General features: G+C 43.7%; 1 protein-coding gene across 2 annotated transcripts in view; it reads right to left on the bottom strand.

The window, feature by feature from the left end:
- The window catches only part of SGCG (sarcoglycan gamma), a 157455-nt gene extending 135637 nt beyond the window's left edge, over window positions 1–21818 (bottom strand). The window contains exons 1-2 of one of the 2 annotated variants that reach the window (XM_029602542.1): window positions 21491–21818; window positions 17825–17967 (exon numbers count right to left, since the gene is read on the bottom strand). Coding sequence is in view for 1 of the 2 variants with exons in the window: in XM_029602540.1 (XP_029458400.1) it covers window positions 21491–21547 (57 nt within the window). In the remaining variant the exon portion in view is untranslated. The remainder of the gene's footprint in view (window positions 1–17824; window positions 17968–21490) is intronic. The other variant, XM_029602540.1, reaches the window with a different exon arrangement.
- Window positions 21819–22142: the final 324 nt, after the last annotated feature.

The following is a 22142-nucleotide window of genomic DNA, read 5'->3' as shown; positions in this document are numbered from 1 at the left end:
AGATTGCAGTCTGGTAAAATGGATGGAGTCTACCGAACATTTATAGACTGTCTCCTGAAACAAGTATAAGCTGAAGAGGGGGTTTCTGCACCTAGGTTGGAAGCTTTTTTTTTTTTTTTTTTTGCATTTTACAAGATGACTGACTTGGCTCAAACCTCCATACCTATCTTCCAGGATAACTGGTCCTTTTTACACAACATACATGAGTGGAAACATTTCTAACTTTCTAAATGAACAATGTTTAAATGAGCCATGTACTTATTCTAATTTTGAAAGAGAAAGTACAGTACTTTGATACTTTATGCTTGAAAATTAATGTAAACTGTGTGTGCTAAAAGCACTCACGTACTATGCAGATGCTCACTCAAGCAGGCAGCTGAGAGGGATAAAATGTGCGCTATTTTCATCCCCTGACCTAAACACACCTCTAGAAAGGCCCACTCACAGCCCGGCTGAAAGTGCCACACTGTGGAAGACTATGCATGCTTTTACTGTGGAGGGCAATCTTCAAGGTCATTTATGTGACTAGTGATTTTAGAGCAGGATCAGAAAATGACCTATGTAGACTGAATTTAAGTCTATCAGGGTCATTCATCAAAATGTGTTAGGGCATTAACGCAGGTGTTAGGGTCATAACGTCCGCAATAATGCATGCGTTATTTTTCACATCACACAATGTGTATGAAAGCTCTGAAAATTTAATCAAAGGGGAGGAGTTTTGGTGGGATTTATGAAAATGAGGGATGTTTAACATTGTGTGCGATAGTGTAATTGTTACGCCCGGTCACAGACTGCTGCGATCACTCATGCTCACCTCTTTCTTTTCTGCACCATAGATTCTGGGAAGAACGGCGGCCTCTGCCAGCCACCACTGACCTACCTGGCGTTCCAGGGATGGCGTGGGCGATGCCGACCGCCATCTTGTTTCAGGAATCACTTAAGCCGTGCGTGCGCGCACATGGGCCACCTTTGTACATGGCATGGTGGGAACCTTGGGGGCATCCCCTCCGTATGACGTCAACTCGCTGCTGTACTTAAGCCTACTGGCCCAATGCTTCTACGAGTTAACAAGGAGTTCCCTCGTTCCTGAATCTGCTCCATCCTTGGACTTCCGGTTCCAGATTTCTCACTTGGCGCCGAACGCTCTAGGTACCTGCTCCTCAGGGGCCCCTTCTGCGTTCTTGGCTACCCGCTCCTCGGAGGGCCTTCTGGCCTTGGACTGTTACCTGTCCTGCTTCTCGGGACACTCTCCTGTGAGTACTTTACTACGGACATCAATGATACCAAGCCTTACTGAGATTCTCTAAAGTGCCACTACCACATCTTCCTCAGTAGGAGTCGCACTGGTCTTTCCTTGTGCTGCAGGTTGTCGCCACAATATCTACAGGATCCACCATGGGTCCCTGCACCTCAGCTACTTCATCTTCATTGCAGTACAGATATCCTTGGCGTACCCTGCTCTGTGGGCCACTACCGGATCTTCACAATCTGAGGAATCACCTTGGGTATACACCTCTGCTCAGAACTGTTCTTACCTACACCTCCCGAGCTTTACTTTTCCTTCCTTCCTAATAAAGTCTCTACCTTACAGCTGTGTCCTATGCCACTGAGACCACACCTATAGATGGTGAGGCTCACAGGGCTTCTCCCTGTGGGAGGAGACACCTCAGAGAGGGAGAGAGGCACACATATTAGTCATCTATTTATACCACTACAGGAGGGTCATCTAGTAATTTGAGGTGAGGTTTTGATGGTGGTCTAGGGTTTGGGGAGTAGTTTTACATGCACAATCAGATGTGCGAACAGTACAGTACACATCAGTGAAGATTTGATGTGATTTGGAGTGAGGAAAGGTACACAAAGATGAGATTTCTATAATGTACTCTCGCCCTAGCTTGATAGCACCCAGGTAGAGAATCCACAGATATTTTCAGGCATGTGATGAAAACCATTAGGTACCATATAAAGTTTCCATGAAAAGTCAAACATTAAAGAATCCCTGCCCCTCTCAGTGCAAAACCCTCTGGATGTAGGAAGCTACTAAAGAGAGCACAAAAATTTCTCCCAGCATCTTCCATAACATCCACTAGTTGCTATGAGATCACTAGAGCTGCGAGGACCCTCCTCCTACAGAGATAAGTGAGCAGATGCTGAAAACCAACAGAGAACCTCAAAAAAGGAACAACCACCTTAAACTACAAAGGAGATGTAGTTATCTTTTGTCCAAAAAGTGGTGCACTCTGAACCATCGCGGTCTGTTTAACCCATGTGGAGTCCCTGTATGAAGGTTGTCGCTACGTCTAAAGATGCTGTCTTGGCCATTATGTGCGATTCGGAGTTTGCCGGGGAAGAGCAAAGTGGAGTGGATTTTTAAGTTGGCAAGCTGAGAGCAAGCCGGAGCAAAGGCCTTCCTCTGAGTAGCAACGGAGGCTGAGTAATCTTGGAACAGTAAAATTTTAGATCCCTCAAATGACAGGGTAGGTACTCTTCGGTAAGCCCGGAGTATTTGAACTTTGTTGGCAAAATTCAGGACACAAAAAATCACCACTCTCGGTCTTTGTGGTGTTGTAGACCCAGAGGGAGGTGGGCACAGCCCGTGGGCTCGTTCTATATGCAAAAGGCCATGTTGTGTGTCAGTTTGGAGCGCCTGCGGTAGCCAGGGTTCTAAACAGGTTCCAAGTTCTTGTTCGGTGATGCTCTCAGGAATCCCGATTACTCTTAAATTATTTCGGCGCAACCAATTTTCTAAATCTTCAATTTTTTTGTTGTAATGCTGTATAAGAGTCTTATAAGGCTTTCACTGCCCGTTCCTCCATCGCTATTTTGTCCTCCATGTCTGATATTCTTTGCTCTGCGGCCTGCAACTGCGATTGTATGGCCAATAATTGTGTCCTTACTCCAGTAAGTTGGGAGGAGAGGTGGATAAATCTACCTTCTAAAGCGGTAATAACTGTGGCCACTATGTCCGAGCCGATAGGTTCAGGATTTTCTATTGCCATGTGATTCCGGTGTGTCGGCCATCTTAGTATCAAGCCCCCTCGCTTTCTCCTTTTCCTGCTTTTGTCGCCATTCTGAGAGGTAGGCTGTGGTAAAATAAACCGTGCCTTTCCGAGAATACTGAGCCCTACGTTCGTAATATTTTGCCAGGTTGTAAGCCAAATTATATGCTTCTTTTGTTGGTTAATGGTAGAAGAGGGATCTCAGTGAGACCAGCAGCACGCCTGATCACTCAGGCAGCATCATGTGATCTCCGTAAAACTCAATTTTAATCGTGTAAATACTTTTTAAAATCAAGTCCTAATTCATTAAGGGCTTTTCCCATAATCACAAAATGGGAGAAAAGCCTTAATGAATCTGGCCCTTAGCTAGTAAAGTGGCTTAACTGGCTAAATAGCAGCCGCTGAATATCCAGTGGCCATTACTTAGCCAGTTAAGTCCAACTTAACAGGCTAAATTAAATTTTGAATATTAGCCTCAGTTTATTTTTGTGCCTAAAATATACCTGCATATGTTATAAAATAGGTAGAGAAAGTATGAATTTCTTGCATTGGAAATATTTGCATACAGTATACTGAAACACACGTGAATACTTTCAGAGGAGAACTGCATGGTATCTTATAAAGAACACAGCTCCCGCCATAGTTTATAAAGTTTTAGCTTAAATCTTCGCATGTCCATTTGCATGCGTGCAAATGCTATACCACGAATATGTTTGAAAGTTAGGTTTCCTATATGCAAGTTACACCAATTTTCAAAGCAGACTTACAGCATGAATCCATTTTGAAAGTTATTCAACCAAATCTACCCGCACATGTTTACACTTGCTATTTAGTATGCAGAAATTTTTCAGCAAAATTTGCATGCATAGGTTTGCATTTTGAAAAGTATGCACATAAGTCCAAACCCCTCCCCAACTCCTCCTACAGGAATACCTGCACTCAGTCTGGGTAAACCTACATGTGAACAGGTAGTATGCATGTAAATTTAACCACATGGCAGGTGAACAATTTTTATTAAAATCCCATTTGTGGGTAAAACACTGTTTTACCTGCAAAAGTGCTTTAGAAAATTATGCTGTAAGGGCCTGATTTTCAAAAGGGTTTAAGTGCAAAAAGCCTGGGTTCTGTGCATAAATTGCCATTTGAAAATCAATTCAGGAACATGATTTTGCACATACTGTTATGTGCATAATCAGTAGGTGTTCTGCGCATGGGGCGGAGTTGGGGCAGGGAAAGGACTGACGTGCATATGTTACGACTTCCAAATTTATATATTTAAATCTACACGCAGAGTAATTTTGGGAGAGTATGCCACATCGGGTTCTGCACACACCAGCAAAATTTCAAGGCAGATTCTTTATCAACAAGCAGGGCTGAATTAGTAATGACACATGGGTGATGTCATCCGGCTGTGCCGAATGAACTCTCTAGCTCAATAAAATTTTTATCACTGAGCATGTGTGGGAGTTCCTACGTGCACACTACCTTGTGAGCCCATCAGTCTTTTACTGTCTGGGTTTTCGCACAGACGTGTTCTCGCTCATTTGTCCTTTTTTCAATTTTATGAAGTTCTCACTTCAACTCTCATTTTTAAAGTTGCTTAACTACCTTGGCAGCCCCTCAACAGCACTTTTCAGTGCTAAACAAAACAAAAAAAAAAAAAAAAAAAAGAGAAAAACTGATGTTGCAGGATGCCCTGCTCCAAGAAAGCCACCTCCATTGGCTTCAAGGACTTTGTCTGTAGTCTTAAGATGTCCATCACCGACATTTATTACAGATGCTTGGTTTCGACCACGATTCAGTCAACTGCTATGACTGAGCTCGGTTGTTGCCGAGATCTCAGAGGAATTGGGCATGGAAAATGGAGGAACTTCATAGGCCAGTCAAAAGTCAGAACCATTCCACCTTGGGCATCTTTGGGCTCCCTTCACACCAAGTCAAGCAGGAACTTCTTGGGCAAAGCTCCCTCAATTGCAAACACCAGGCTCTGGATCCACCATAGTTAAATTGTCGAGCAAGATGCAGGAGCACCCCAGGCAGGCAATTTCCCTTGGTTCATCAGTGGAGAAGGAAAAGAAGTACTACTTCTTGGAGCCAGTGTGCAGACAACGTCACTGAAGCAGAAGTTGGTAATGAAGCAGGCTCTGTTGAAACATCATGAGCCTTGTCACCTTCAACTCATTTGAAACACTCAAGACAGGAGTAAGCACTGGAAGGACGTGGAGAAGAATCATTACACTTACCTTCTTCCACATTGGTACCCTTGCCTCCATCTCACCTACTTGGTCCATTCCTGGGCCTCCTGGATCTGCTTCCAATCCATCAACTCCTGGGCTGCATCTGGAGACTAGATCTTATATGCTTCATTGTGCTTCTGGGCTCTATGTAATCACCAGCGCAGTTAACCCAGGATGGAACCCAATCCTGGAGTCCAGTATGTGCTTATTAGGAGAATAATTGTATACTGGTTTCAGAAGAGGCTCTTTTCCATTTCTGAATCAAAGGAAATGACAGCCCATAGACCAAATGGCTGAATTAGTGAAGACTTTTTTTTTTATCTCGTTAGCAACTAGTGACAAGGAAGGCACCCTGCAATCAACATTCTGTCCAGAATGTTGGATTTGTTCCCACAAGAGGAGTCTCTCTCGCCTCCATGCCTCAGGAGCCCCCAAAGGTCCCAGTGGTGGATCTAGCCCTCACCAACTATTCCTTTCTGCAGAAGAATCTAACCAGTCTGAGGATATAATATGGGACAGCACCATTTGGAGTATGCCCTGAGAGTATTCCCCTCTAAAGAAACTGAGAACCCTGCCACATTCACCTATGTTTTGTCTCACTAATCTGCTACATTTTTTTTAAGGTGTGAATAAACATGTGGATAAAAGGGAGTCAGTTGATATGGAGTATCTGGACTTTCAGAAAGCATTTGACAAAGTACCTCATGAGAGACTCTTGAAGAAATTAAAAAGTCATGGAATAGGGGGCAATGTTTTATTGTAGATTGAGAGCTGGTTAAAAAAGTAAGGGCAAATGGTCAATTTTCGTGTTGGAGAAAGGTGACTAGTGAAGTGCCCCAGGGATCTGACCTAGAAAGAGGGGAACAAGTGAGATGGTCAAATTTTGAATAATTTTGTACATTCAGCAAGTCATAAAATCACAAGAGGATTGTGAGAAATTGTAAGAAGACCTTGCAAAGTGATCCACATAGGGAAGAGGAACCCAAAATTTCAGTTACACAATGCAAAGTTTTACTTTGACAGTTACCACCCAGGAAAAATATCTAGGCGTCAAGAAGGATAATATGTTTAAATCCTCTGCCCAGTGTGCAGCAATGGCCAAAAAAGCAAATAGAATGCTAGGAATTATTAGGAAAGGAATGGAGAGTAAAATATAAAATCATAATGCCTCTAAATCTTTCCATTGTTCGATTACACCTTGAATACTGTGTCCAGTTCTGGTCACCGCATCTCAAGAAAGATATAGCAGAAATGGAAAAGGTACAGAGAAGGGCAACCAAAATGATTAACAAATTGAACGATTCCCCTATGAGGAAAGGCTAAAGAGGTCATGGCTCTTCATCTTGGAGAAGAGACAACTGAGGGGAGATATGATAGAGGTCTATAAAGTAATGAGTGGAGCAGCAAGATTAAATGTGAATCAGTTGTTTATGCTTTCAAAAAGATACAATGACTAGAGGACAATGCAGACTTGGACATTTAAAACAAACAGGAGAAAATACTTTTCAACAGATGCATAATTAAACTCTGGAATTCACTGCGGGAGGAAATGGTAAAAGCTGTAGTGTAGCTGGGTTTAAAAGAGATTTGTACAAGTTCCTGGAAGAAAAGTCTATAAACCATTATTAAGGTGGACTTGGAGAAATCCATTGCTTGTCCTTGGGATATGAATCTATTGAACTTAGAAATCCTGCCAAATACCTGTGACCTGTATTAGCCACTGCTAGAAACAAGATATGGGGCTTAATGGACCCTTGGTCTGACCCAGCATGGCAAAACTTATGTTATTATAACCATTACTTTTACCAGAATAAATATTCTGTATTGTGTGTGTATGTGTCTTATTTCCACTGAGTAACATCAGGCAGCACCAAATTAAAAAAAATAGCAAGAGCCACCACTTGCTCCTCCCCAGGCCCATCTCACTAGTCATTAGAATTCTCATCAGGTTTTGAAACCCAGGTTTCAAAAATCGACAAAAGACTTACACAGAGCAAAAGACTATATTGTAGCTTTATAAAAAAATGAAAGGCAGAGAAACAAACACAACCCTAACTTTGTTTTTAGCCTTGTCTGTAGGGAAGGGCTAATTGTAGCAATTCAGTAGCCATAAGACTAATGCTTTCTAATAAGACAGTCATTTTTTCTACAGGTTTTCCTGTGAGAGGCATTTAAAAGGTAAGTGTAATTTTGTTTATTGAAAATATCTTGGACCAAGTATAACTTTTGTCTATATTTGCATTATATTGTGCCTTTGTTGGGGGGGGGGGGGGGGGGGGGGGGGGGGGGGGGGGGATTGCTTTGATTTAATTAAGATAAAAGGGGAAAAGATTACATTGTGGCTTTGTAAAAAAAAAGGAAAGGCAGAGAAAAAAAAATCCATTTGTTTTTAGCTTTGTCTGTAGGGAGGGGCTTATTGTCACAATTCAACAGCCATAAGTCTAGTGTTTTCTTGCAAGTCTAAACACTTAGGGGTAGATTTTATAAATTTACGTGCGCACGTACTTTTGTTCGTGCACCAGGCGCGAACAAAAGTACGCTGGATTTTATAAGGCGTATCTTATAAAATCCGGGGTTGGCACGCGCAAGGGGGTGCACTTTTGTGCAACCTGCGCGCGCCGAGCCCGGCGCGCGCTGCCTGTTCCCTCCTAGGCCACTCCGAAATCGGAGCGGCCTCGGAGGGAACTTTCCTTCCGCCTCCCCTCACCTTCCCCTCCCTTACCCCCCCCCCACACCTTTGTTGGCAGATTTACGCCTGCCAAAAGCAGGTATAAATCTGCGCGCGCCAGCAGGCTGGTCTGGAGGCCTCGACCACGCCCCCGGGCCGGTGTCACACCCCCGCCCCTCCCACCCGACACGCCCCCTTTGCAAAGCCCTGGGACTTACGCGCGTCCCGGGGCTTGCACTCGGCGCGTGCAGGGGGGGGGGGGGGGGGTACGCGCGTACCCCTTTGAAAATCTACCCCTTATTGGAGTACTCATTGTTCCAGAGTGGCATAGAAAAGCTCCCACTAAGTGCATGTCAAGGAAACGTTATGATTGATAATCTCAGCTGTCGAAAGCTCTCCTTCCCTATCCCTGAACCTGCTGTTCTAATTCAGTCTTACTAGGTACATAATTGCAATAATTGATAACAAGGAACTTTGCCAATATTTATCATATTTAAGGTGTTCCATATTAGAACAAATTAACAAAATGACTATTATTCAATGTAATAACTGTGGTGCTTGTGTCTTAAGGCAAGCCATCTGGAGGCCAAAGGGCAAATTTTTAAACCCCAGCGTGCATAAATCCCAGGGTTTACACGCGTGGCTGGGCCTTACGCGCGCTGGGCCTATTTTTAAATGGGCCCGGCCATGCGCGTAAACCCCGGTACATGATTAAGTGCTGGGGCCTGAAAAGGGGGCGGTCGGGGGCGGGGATGGAGGTGCCAGTACAGCAGCCATTTTCCGCTGTGCCAGGGAAGCATGTGCCGGCAGTTGGCCGGTACGCGCAAGTTGCTTCTGCTCCAGAGGAGCAGCAACTTAAAAACAAAAAAAAAAGGTAAGGCAGATTTGGTTTAGGGGTCGAGAGGGGAAGGGGAAGGGAGGCTAGGGGGCAGGAAAGTTCCCTCCCAGTCTGCTCCTTAATTGGAGCGAACTGGGAGGGAACTGGGGAAAGCTGTGATGCGTCACCATGCGAAACTAGCTAAAATCTACCCCTCCTTGTGCGTGTGGCCCGGCGATTTTATAACATGTGCACACTGGCATGCACGTTATAAAATTGCGTGTCCATGTGCATGCGCCGGGTAGTGGGCACGTGCATATTTTTTAAAAATCTACCCTTTGGAGTTTCTTTGCAGCTCTTTTCAATGAAAAAGAAATTGACTCAACTAAATTAGAACTAGCTACAATTAAAGAAGGCTAAAGAGGAATTAGTAATCACCAAAGAAGCCTCCCTTACTTTACTACATTCAGAGAACCTGCCCCACTCCCACAGAACCTTCAGAAACTCAGGAATAAATGGATTATAGTGAGTTCTGGTAGGACAAGATCTGTGATAAAGGAACACCCACTCTCTCAAATGATACCAATACAAAATTCCTTTTTTGTATTGTAAAATGAAGAAGCTCTAGCAATGGAAACTGCAGTAATATCTGAAAGGAAAGAAGATACCCAATGCAAAGAAAAACCCATAACACAAGGATCCTTGTGCTCAGAGATTTGGTCATTAGAGACACTAATTTGGACTTCATTTTGAGGGGAAAAAATAGTTAAATGCCTTCCAGGATTCTCAACAAGTAGAAATGCAATTCAGTTAGTCAATGCAAGTAAAGAAGAAAGTAAGGACTCTAAAAATAGATATTCTCATCCATCTGGGCACCAATGACCTTGCTAGAAACATCCAAACAGTTCAGAGATATTTCCAGAATCTGTGGAAGCAAATGGGCACATGGCGAAGACTACTGCCTTTTCAGAAGTGTTACCTGTTCAAGGATAGATGAAGAAAAGGCTAAGCCATATAGACAACTTCAATACATGACTCAAAACTTGGTGTGAGGAAGAAGATTTGGGATATATTAGGGGCTGGGGCCGTATATGGAACAGTAAAAGACTTTCTAATAAAATGGCATACATCTGTCCACATCAGGAAAAAAGATTCTTAAGTGAGACATTCAAATCACACGCCATAAACATTTAAACTAGAGAATGGAGGTGACAGAAGTTGAAATGTCACACCTGACAAATACAGAAAGTGGGTGGAGAAATTAACAAAAATCAGCTCAATAGGGCAGAAAAGGTGCTCAGGAAGAGCACTAAGCTGAGTGAGAAAAGCGGGAAGGTTATGAGCACAAATGCTCATAGTCTAGGTAATAAAATTCCAGATCTACAGACCCTAATGGTGGAAGCAGACTTGGATATTGTTGCTATTAGGAAAACATGAGTCAGTGAGTCTCATGAATGAAATATGACCCTACTGGGCTATAACCTGTTTAGAAAGGACAGAGATGACAGAAATGGGGGAGGAGTAGCTCTGTCTGTCAAAAGCAATATCCAATTAGCTGAAATGCAAGGGGGCATAGGAAAAGGAAGAAGTGCTGTAGGCTGTCTTAAAAAGAGATGATGGCACTTCCATTTACACTGGTGTGGTCTAAGTCAGACAGATGAGCTGGATAGCACCTGGTTGAAGACATCCAAAAAATGGGAAGGAAGGGAGAATGTAATTTGCTGGATCTGGATTGGAGTATCCCTGCTGTAGAATCTGCAAGAATTAGAGAGATTGCGGATGCCCTTCAAGGGGTTATGCTCAAACAAATGGCAATGGAACACATGAGGGGAGGAGCGATACTGCTATTCACAAACAGAGACAGTATCTCAAATGCCTGGGTAGGTGCCTACCTGAGCACCAGTGATCATTAGACGGTATGGGTGGATATAATGGCCAAGAGGGAGGGAAGTTACATAAAGATCAATGTCCTGGCTTTCAAAACACACAGACTCTGGTAAAATGGCAACATACCTCAAGGAGAAGCTAGAAGACTGGAAGGAGATGGGTGAAGTGGAACAACAGTGTGCCAAATTAAAAAGGAGCTATAACAAAGGTGACAAACCTTTATGTAAAACAAGTAAATAAAAATAAGAAAAAAAGGAAACAGATAAGGCTCTACAAAAGTGGTGGTTGAGAAAATAAAAGCAAGAAGATTGGCATTCAAAAACGTACACAGGAACACAAGAAGCAGCACACAGGGAAGAATATCCAGTGAAGATGAAAGAGATGAGAAAAGTAATCAGGATAGTGAAAGCTCGAGAGAAGAAAAGTTTGTCAAAGAAGCTGAAGCATGGTGACAAAAACATTTGTCATATTTCAGAGAAAGGAAGAAAACCAGAGGTCGAACTATAAAATTGAAAGGAGTAAGGAGGAAGCTGTAGAAAAAGATGAAGAAATAGCAGAAATATTAAACAAATACTTTGGTTCAGTTTTCACTAAGGAAGTCATTGGAGAAAGACCATTGCTGGCTAGCAAGAATACAGATGAAAATGGGGTTATTAAATCACCATTTACAGAAAACCCCCCCCCCCAAAACCTTTTAGAAATACCTGGTGATCTACTGGGAGTCCCGGGAGCGATCTCCCGCTCTCGGGCCGTCGGCTGCCATTAATAAAAATGGGGCAGATGGCCCGATAAAAAAAACCCACCCCCCAAAACCTTTTACATGTACCTGGTGGTCTAGCGGGGGGTCCGGGATCCATCCTCTGCACTCATACCCTCTGTGCTGGACTGGTTTCAAAATGGCGCCGATCGCCTTTACCCTCACTATGTCACAGGGGCCAACCGTCAGTCCCTGTGACATAGTGAGGGCGAAGGCGATCGGCGCCATTTTGAGTACTGGCATCCGACAGCCGGAGTGCAGGAGGTCGCTCCTGGACCCCCGCTGGACTTTTGGCAAGTCTTGTGGGGGTCAGGAGGGTCCCCCAAGACTTGCCAAAAGTCCCTGGGGGTCCAGCAGGGGTCGGGGAGCGATCTCCTTCACTCGAGCCATCTGCTGCCAGTAAACAAAATGGCACCGATCGCCTTTGCCCTTACTATGTCACAGGGGCTACCGGTGCCATTGGTCAGCCCCTGTCACATGGTAGGAGCATAAGATGGCACCGATGGCCATGTGACAGGGGCTGACCAATGGCACCGGTAGCCCCTGTGACATAGTAGGTCAGAGGCTATCGGCGCCATTTGATACCGGCACGGAGGGTATGAGTGCAGGGGATGGCTCCCGGACCCCCACCCCCCCGCTAGACCACCAGGTACATGTAAAAGGTTTTGGTGGGGTTCGGGAGGGTGGTTTTTTTTTTATCTGCTCAGGCCTCACTAAAAAAAAAAAAAAAAATTAGTGATGTGAATTGGAATCGGAACAGATTCCGATCCACATCTTTACCGATCAGATTTTGTTCTCCCTCCAGCCGAACCCGATCGTTAAAACGATCGGGCACACGATTTTCATCCCTAATAATGACAATTACAAATTCTTAACATGATACTCTTATTTGATTGAAACCAGTCTTATGCAATTAAAAAAAGGTATAAATTAAGGGAGGCATATTCAGTAAGTCAGCAAGCAGACAATTTATCTGGCTAAAGTTAGCCAGATAACTTATCCTATATAAACATCCCACTGCATATACTCGCTTAAAGTTATCCAGCTACATATAGCTAGATAATTTTAAAACCTAATCGGCTATATCTGAATATAACTGGTTAGATTATAAAATTAATCGGGCCTTGTGAGGCCAGATAAACCAGATATCTTTGAAGATCTCCTGTTTAATAGCACTGAAAAAAAGAGGGAGAAGGATAGAGTGGGCCTGTGGTCCAATTCTCCACCTTCACCTTCCCCACAGATTTCATAAATACAATCCCACCTTCCCAAACCCCCCTTAAATGTAAAATAAATCTGTGGGGTCCACATGTCAAGCCCCTCATACCCTGTCCCCGGTTCTTTGTCTAAATAATTAATCTGGCTAACTCTTGCCCCCATCCCAGCCTTTACCCACACGCAACTCCTATGTCATTCCCCCTGGAACCTAAAAACCTCAGTCAGGAGCGAGGTATTCACTTCCTCGCTCCTGGTGCTGTTTCTGTAAGACACAGAGCTGGAAGTGAGCACATCAATAGTTTATTTATTCATTTTATTATTTTTATTTATTAACTGCCTTTTTGAATAAGAAATTCACCCAAAACCATGTACAAGTAAAGGAGCAACATATAATCCAGAATAAAATGCACAACATTATAGCTAAACTTTAAATCAGTCTTAATGCCTACTTTAGATAAATGAGCAATACTACAATAAATTTAATTTGAACTAAATACACATAAGCATCTCAAATCAAATACTGTATTTTACAGGTAGGTTCAAAACACTCAAAGTGGTGCACTGGCAGCCTAGCACAGCTTTTTCATTGCATGTTTCCCTCTCTCAGTAGTTAGGGCTGTGTCCTCGTACAGCCTTGTAGGTCATTGTGAGGGTTTTGATTTGGGATCTGTAGGTGGACTGGAAGCCAGTGTAATTTTTGTAGGCCCAATGTGATAGAAAGGTGTCAGTTGCATGACCCTATTAGTTGTGCAGAGAAGGGTGTCTGTGGAGGCCCTTATATATCCAGCCATGTGGTTACCATGGCATGAATTGCGGTGATAAGGTTCTTCTCAATGAGAGGGTGAAGTCTTCAGAGGTTACGTAGTTCAAAGAGGCAACTCCTTACTATGGCCTGGATTTGTAGGAGCATGGTTAGGGCAAAGTCCAGCGGGATTCTGAGACTTTCCACCTGTAGTTTTAGCAAGAGCTCATGGGATCCAAATGGAAGTTTCAGATCAGGGATTTGTCTGTGCATGTTTTGTATCCATAGACTGTTTTGTTTGGTTTTAGATGGAGATTGTTACTTTTAATCCAGTCTTGGATGGCTAAGAGACACATACATAGTTGGGTTTTTTTTAAGGCTGTTTGAGGGTTGAGATCCATTTGTAGTATGATCTGGAAATCATCTTATGTCTGGCGGCTTGCGGGACATTTCTGCAAGCTGCCGCACTCACCCCCATCAATGTGAACTGCCACCTCTAGTGTGCCCCGCTAGGTACACACACAATGCCCATGCCGTTAAAAGCCCCATGGCAGGAAAAGGCCGTGGCACCTCTTGATGATGTCACTGCTTCAAGCTCTATAAAAGGACCCTTCCTATGCGTCTGCCTTGCCTCAGCAACAGGTCTTCTACATCTTTGTGTGTAGCCAAAGCTGAAGACTTGGCTTTTCACTCAAGCCTTCACTTAAAGGATTCAATAATCTCTTCACCTTAGCTTAGTCTAGCCATTTTCCTCTTTCTTCTCCTTCCTGAGCTAGTCTTCTCCCAGACCTTGGTCCTGGGGTAGAAAATTTGCTGAGGCAAATGCCCTCTGTTTGTTCAACTGTTCACCAGGTTTATGCCTATGTGCTCACATTGGTCTTAGAATTGCGTCAAATGTAATAAACACAGTTGTAAGTTCATTGATAATTCGTACTATCTTCGCCCTGTTATGTGTATCACACATATAACACGTTTGATGTATATCTAAGTTTTTTGGTTTAGCGATAATATCTATAATTCTTATTACGTTTGCCTTGTTATATGTATCATGTTCGATGTATTTTCTGACTTTTGTTCTATGTAAACCGACGTGATATGTACTATTACATGAACATCGGTATAAAAAAGCCTTTAAATAAATAGTGTGTGTTTCTGCTTCCTGTTCCTGTCTCATCTCTCCAGCCCAGCCTTGCCTACTGCACCCAGATCCTGACTGACCCTTTGTTTCAGAGGTAGATTCTTCGGGGTAGGAGCTGTCCTCAGCCAATATAACAATCAAGGGTCTCTCCTGCCTTGCTCCCTTTTTTCAAGGACGTTCTCTCTGGCAGAGAGGAATTACACAATTGGGCCTCGGGAACTCCTTGCGGTAAAATTGGCACTGGAAGAATGGCAACATCTCCTTGAAGGAGCCAAGCATTGGATCAAAATCCAAACAGATCACAAAAACTTGAAGTATCTTCAACAAGTGAAACAACTTAATCCCATACAGGCAGATTGTGGGGGTTGGGTGTTTGGCTTCCCTGACAGATGGCACGCCACCTCAGAAGGTCAACATCTGTCCCATGTCTAAAACCTACTCGTAGCGTAAAGAAACTGTTTTTGCTCCGACCGCAGCAAGTTTTAGCAAGCAAACATACTTCCTGTCTATAGCTAACAGGAAGTCTGCAAGGAATATATCTAGGGCAAAAGCTTTGCAGCAGAAGCTTTGCAGCACCAGCTTAGTTTATGACCTACTTGCATTTCTGTGGGTTTTCACACCTAGGTAGCTCAGTACCATTGCCTCATGACCAGCTAATGACCTCCCCCCTCCCTGCCTGAAGATTGACCGTTTGCACCTCTCTGCACCCACGTAGTAAAAGGTCAGCATAAACATTTATGTGGAAATGTTGTAGCAGTAAATATGTGACGTATGTATCCGATGCAATGCTATGTAATGATTTTACAATAAAAGGGGGCTGCCCAAAATGCTGGGAGCACGCTTCACCCTGAAGACCGTCTGAGGTGTTTTCATTGCGACAGCAGATGGTCCTCTTTTTCAGTTGGTTCACTACAGACTGGTGGCTAAGAATCACAGAGAGGATGTCCCCCAGAGATCACTCTAGATAATCATAGATCCAACAAGGGCTATTGTCGCTACTGCCATGCTGATACCTCCTGGGAAGAATGTCATCCCCAAGCAGCTGCACGAAAAAGTGTTGAAATGGGCTCATGACTCACACTTAGCAGGACACCAGGGATCATCCACACCCTTTAACTCCTCCTGTGTTACTACTGGTGGCCCAAAGTAAGATCTGGCATAAAAAAGTATGTGGAATCCTGCCCTGCTTGTGCGCAACATAAGACTGCTCGAGTTCGACTGGGGGGGGGGGGGGGGGGGGTTGCAGCAGTTGCCAGCTGCTGAGGGACCCTGGACCCATCTGTCCATTGATTTCATTACAGACTTTCCATTCTCTCACGGCTTCACCACGATATGGGTTGTGGTGGATAGATTCTCCAAGATGGCACATTTCATCCATTTCAAGGTTTGCCCTCTGCTCTTGAATTGGCTTAGCTTTTCATACAACATGTCTTTTGGCTGCAGGGGCTACCCTCTCACATCCTTTCGGATCAAGGCATCCAATTTATGGCCTCATACTGGAAGGGGCTTTTCAAGAAATTTGGAATTATGCTGGATCTTGCAACAGCTTACCACCCCCAAGGAAATGGACAAACCTAGAGAACTAACCAAACCCTTAAGACCTTCCTCAAACTGTTTGTCAATGACAGGTAAGACGACTGGGCTCTTCTCCTTCCCTGAGCAGAGTTCTCTCATAACAAATCACATAACTTCTACAAGCTCACCGTCCTTCCAAGTGGTCTACGGTAAGCACCTCCACTTACTTCTTCCTTTCCCGCTGACAGTGGCCTGTCCAGCAGCCCAGCTCACTTCTCAGGAACTCCACAACTTCTAGCAAAGAACCAATCAGTTACTTACCTAGGCAGCAGCCCGTTCCCAGAAGCAGGTGGACAGAACAGCTCCACAATTTCACCCAGGCAATCTAGTATCGTTGAGTACACAGAATATAGTCTAAATATCCTCCATCAGCATGGCACCTTAATCCATTGGCCTCTTCTCTGTGTTCCAACAAATCAGCCATGTGACTTATCAGATTAACGTTACGCCCATCAGTCGCAGATGGCTGCGACCTCTGATGCTCACCTCTTTTCTCCCCGTCTCTCCAACCCTGGGTCTAGTGGCGGCATCCGCCAGCCAATGCCGGCCTCCCCGGAGTCTTCCGAACAGCGTGGGCGCTGCCGACCGCCATCTTGAACCTGCGATTATCTAGGATGTGCGTGCTTGTGCACAAGGGCCTCCTAAAAACACATCATGGTGGGAACCTCAGAGGCGTCCCCTCCCGATGACATCAGTCATCCTCTGTACTTAAACAGATCGGCCCTTGGCTAAGACGAGTTAGCAAGGAGTTCCTACTTGCCTAAATTCCACTCTACCTTGGACTTCCTGTTCCTACGTGGGTCTACAACGCTGAGTACCCGCTCCTCGGGGGCTCATCTGCACTCTTGGCTATCCACTCCTCGAAGGGCCTATCTGCCAGTGTCTTCCTACCCACTGCCTCAGAGCTATCGGGGACTTCCATGTGAGTACTACTCAGATTACTTCATCATGGCTTGCTGATTCCATCTGCGGTGTACCCCATGCCACAGGCCACCACCGCTTCGCTTCAGCTACCTTGAACAATCTACACACAAAGAACCTGCCGCATCGCTACAGCTTCCTCGGGCTGCCTTGCCTCAGTCTTCACTACCAGCTCAGACTCCTCAGCATACCCCGCACTGCGGGCCACTACCGGATCTGTAACCTGAGGTACACCATTCGCCTGTGGGAATATCCTGGCATACCTTGCTCAGTGGGCCACTACCAGACTTCCATCATCAGCGGCATCATTGGGGATTCCCTCACTGCTCAACTGTGTCTCTCTTCTCTCCCGCTCTGCGGGCCCTGCTTCTCTGTCTATAATAAAGTCTCTCTCCTACAGTGTCCTGTGCCATCAAGACCAAGCCTACCGATGGTGAGGCCCACAGGACTCCTCCCTGTAGGCGGAGTCAGCTCTCACCTTGGCCCAGGGTTCACATTTATACAAAACCATAACAATTAAGCTTCCTCCTACATTACATATACATAACATCTTCCATATATTTCATCTAAAACCACTGCGTTCCACAGAAACAACCTCTGAAGACACTAGTTATGAGGTACAAGAAGTCCTGGATGTCTGCAGGCATCAAAACAAGCAAGAATCTCTCATAGCATGGAAGACCTATGGCCCAGAAGAGAACTCCTGGAAGCCAGCAGGCAACCTCCAAGCCCCTCTATTAGTAAAGGAGTTCCACCATTGCTTTCCCTTGAAGAAGAAGCAGAGGACCTTGCGAGGGGGCTTAGGAGATGGGGTACTGTTATTTTTGACAACTTGTGGGACATTCCTGCAAGTCACCGCACTCACCCTGATGCTGCCGGACACTCTGGGTCCCTCTCCGTTGCAAATGACACCAACCTCCAACTACACAGCAGGATACTGCCAGAACCACCTCCTCCAGGGTGTCCTCCTAGGCGCACACATGTCTGACATCTTTGCCTTTAAAGGACCTGTGGCAAAAAAAAAAAAGAAAAAGTTGGTCGGCACCCCTTGATGATGTCACTGCTTTAAACTCTATTAAAAAAAAAAAAAAAAGGGGGGGTCCTTCCGACGCTTCTGCCTTGCCTCAGCAATGGGTCTCCTGCATCGTTGTGTGTAGTGTTTGTTGCTGCTTCGTGGTTCATGTTCCTGCCTTATCTCTCCAACTTGGTCTTATCCAGTTCCTCGTGCCTGTATCCTGCTTCTTGTCTCCAAGCCTTCCCTCAAACTGACTTCTGCCTTTGACCCTAGGTCTGTACATTGACCATTTTTTATGTTGCCTGCCTCTGATTTTTTACAGAGCCTGTCATGTAGGTTGAACCAACATCACTACAGCAGCAAGGGTCAACACAACTTACACATCTGTTCAAATGTATGCTTTTACATCAAAAGTTTGTATCATAAGAACATAAGAAATTGCCATATTGGGTCAGACCAAGGGTCCATTAAACCCTGCTTTAGATCACAAAATTCTAGAACAGAATGTCAGGCCATCTGTCCACGAGCTGGCTCGTGCAGCAAAACAATGACCTTAAACATTCAAGTATATCTACTACAGACTGACTGAAGAAGTCATTTCTTATCCCAACCAAAATCCTATTGAAGTGATATTGCAAGACCTGATGTGAGCTGTTCATGCAAGTCAGCCCTCAAATGTCAGAGTTGAATCAGTTCTGTATGGAAGAATGGGCCAAAATTCCTCAAAGTTGGTGTAAGATGACCAACAGCTACAGGAACTGTTTACTTGAAGTTACTGCTGCTCGACAAGATGCCACCAGTTACTGAATGAAGGGTTCACATACTTTTTCACACAAGGATATTTATTGTTGAATCTTGTTAAATAGACAATAGGGATATATTTTGATTGAGTTATTGCTCTCTCTTATCAGGGTCTGGAATAGGATCTAACCATGCTATGAGTATAAACTGTTCAAAAATACAGACAATCCTAGGATTTCATAAAAATGTTTTCTCAATACTTTGCACAGCACAGAAATCCAAATTAGGAGTTCTGACACACAAGCTCAAGTCCCTTCTAGCCTTTTCTGTATGATCATAAGCAAATAATTTTTTCTACCTGTTTCTCAATTCACCCAACTGTAGTTAGTTCACAACATTTTCTTTCTCCCTTCCTCCATTCAAAAACTTCACTGCTGTTTGCACACTACAATTCTATTGCCTTTGGGATGCATGCCATGTCTCTAACTACTAAAATCTAACATTAGGATCCTGTTCAGATCTGAATTCCAATTATTTTTAGACAAGTTTTTAGTATTCCACATCAATAGAACTGCAGTTTAATTTTTATCATCATCATGACTTTTATAGCACATACCAGATGTATGCAGTGCTGTGGAGGCACATGAAGGTAATTTTAAAACATGGATAACTTATGCAGGAGCTATGTGCATAAGTACATCAATTTATGAAGCAAATTATGCATATAAATTAGCTTTGAGTGTACTTTTGCAGAATTTAAAAAAAACTCACCTGCAGAAAGTTACACCTGCTCTTTGAAACACATAACTAGTGTATTGAATTTACGTGCACACTTTTTTAAACCAGAAGTATGAGTTACACCTCTGTGCGTGTTTGCTGGCACAAGCACATGGCAATTTTATAACAGGCACATATACATGCACCTGTTATAAAATCAGATATACACATATACATGTGCACATGATTTTACATTGTTGTGCATATCTGTGCGCAAATGCCACCTCAGTCACAGAAGTGGGGGGATTCTAGTAGATGTGTGTGCCAATGTAATTCCCTGTTTCTCCAGTAAAGGAGAGGACTTCCTAAACCCCCTAGCTAACTTGCCTCCCTTTTACCCTATTAGCCCTGACCCTTAGAACCCCCCTGACTAGCCTAGTTTATTTTAATACTTACATGCTGTCCGTAGCAGAAGTAAAGTTACATGGTAGGGGACTCCGGCACATGGAAGTGCGCATAAATACTTACACACAGACTTCATGTAACAGACTCGGCCCACCCATGCCCTGCCCACAACCCACCCCTTTTTTGATTTTTAGGATCTGTGCACATACTGGGAGATATGTGCATCCTCACATGCTTTTTAAAATCCACGCAGTGCGTGCTGGGCCAAGTCATGCATGTATCTCCTGGATTTGGCATGCATAGGGCTTTTAAAAATCGACCAATATATGCATAACTCCAAACTTCACTGGTAAAAAAAAAGTATGCAAGAAATCTGGTTATGTGCACACTGTTACATGTACAATCCCTGGGCAAATTCACCTCCTAATTGATAGTCCCTACTCCTTGAAGATTAGAATCTAGTCAAGTTGCACAGATACAGAACAAAAAATACAGATGAGAGTTTTGAGTTAAAACAGTGAAACCATGATTGGGAAGAACTAAACTCAGTGGGTTATAGATGGGATTAATTGAGGAAGGGGCAAAGAAGTTGTTGGGAATGAGGCTTCTTAGCAGTCTCTAAGAAAACAGCAAGAATGGTGGGATTCTAGAAAGAAAATGATTAGCTGGTGTCAACTTGAGCAGAAGGACTACTTAATCCAATTATCCAAAAGCTGCAAAAAAAAAAAAAAAAAAAAAAAAGGAAGCAGAGACAGGGGTTGGTGAGGAAGGGAGTGAGAACCAAACTGTTAATTGCCTATGCAATCACAAACAATCCTTAATATTTCCCACTTAACACATGCTTCCTCCCACCCCTTTCCCCTAACAAAAAAAAAAAAAAAAGAAAGAAAACGGTGCTGATTATATGTTTTATTTATGCAAAGCTTATCAAAACTGCATTTTATTTATAAGGTACTCTTTTCAGCACTTTCATTAAAATAAAGTGCAACAAAACGAGAAAATAACTTTTTAAGCACGTTAATCATTGTCATAAATGTAAACCCACAGTTTAAAAAAAAACAGGCGTATGGATTGACGCCTTAAGAAAGACATCTCCAGTAATTTGCTTCACAATACGTTTCGTAGTTCTGTTACATTCTATGCATCAGAGTAGCTAAAATAGCACCTTCTACAGCCTAGGTAGCAATTTGTCAGCATCCCTGTAGACTACAGTGACAGTTTCTGTAATAGTCAAGACACTTCACACTACTTGTTAAATGAGCCTTTATTTATCATCCAGTCTCCTCTCCACCCAGAAATACAATAATACATTTACACTTGATACGAATTGTAAGGGAGAATATATTATACACTCTAGAATGTAAAAAGCATTACCACTATTTTTAACTTTCAATTTGTTTCTTGAACTTCCCTTTCACCTGATGCCAGTAAGTTACGAAAAGCAAAGATTTTTTTTGCATACCTCCCTCACTAGCAATCTATAAAGCAGGTGGCATTCTTCAGCTATAATAGTCATTCTTAAATATATCTCTCTCCATACGCGTTCTCTTATTCCTCCACTGAAATCAAAATAGAATTGTAAGCATCCATAACAGACAAATTTTGCTTTTTTTTCAAGCCAGCAATCACAAAAACCAGATCTCGAGGATGTACCTTGTTTGCTTCCAACGCCGATTCTGCTAAGGAAACATTCACCGATTTCCCTCTCATTGCGAAAGGCGCTATCAACTTTGAAAGCACAGAGCTTCATTAAGACAACTTTCCTTTCTTCTCCAAAATATTTATTTGCAGCCCGTTCTGTCTACTGCCCGCCCTTTTCAAACAAACCAGACTGCGCAGATGCCCCACGGGACATCGATTGTTCTGCAGTGTCAAGCTTGCCAAGCATAACGAGCGAGGTTTATCTCGTCTGACATTTTTTTCTTTCATGTTAAGGCAGCGTGGGCTTGTCTCACGCTGCCGAGTTTAACGTGAGGCAAGGGGAGGAATGAGTTAAGTACAGAGGAGGGAGGGGGAGCGAGCGGTGGAGAAGGGCTAGGTTATCAGGGTCCAATAGGGAGGCAGCAAGTTTGAATGCTGCCTTGCTATTGGTGAGCTGCACTTAATGTGCTTGGGGCAGCCGTTTTCGTGCTGTCAGTTGGTGTGGGAACGGCTGAAGCAGAGGCAGCAGTCAGTTTTTGCTAGTTATTACTGTTCCCTTTAACCAATTAAAAACAAAAACAAATTAATTTAATTGGATTCAGTTCGGCTCAGCTTTATAGTATAATGAGTAGGCGCCCCCTGCGATCGCTCTCCCGCTCCGGAG

The sequence above is a fragment of the Rhinatrema bivittatum genome, chromosome 5 (assembly GCF_901001135.1).
Source record: "Rhinatrema bivittatum chromosome 5, aRhiBiv1.1, whole genome shotgun sequence".
Classification (NCBI taxonomy): domain Eukaryota; kingdom Metazoa; phylum Chordata; class Amphibia; order Gymnophiona; family Rhinatrematidae; genus Rhinatrema; species Rhinatrema bivittatum.
This window is presented reverse-complemented; position numbering and strand designations above follow the sequence as displayed.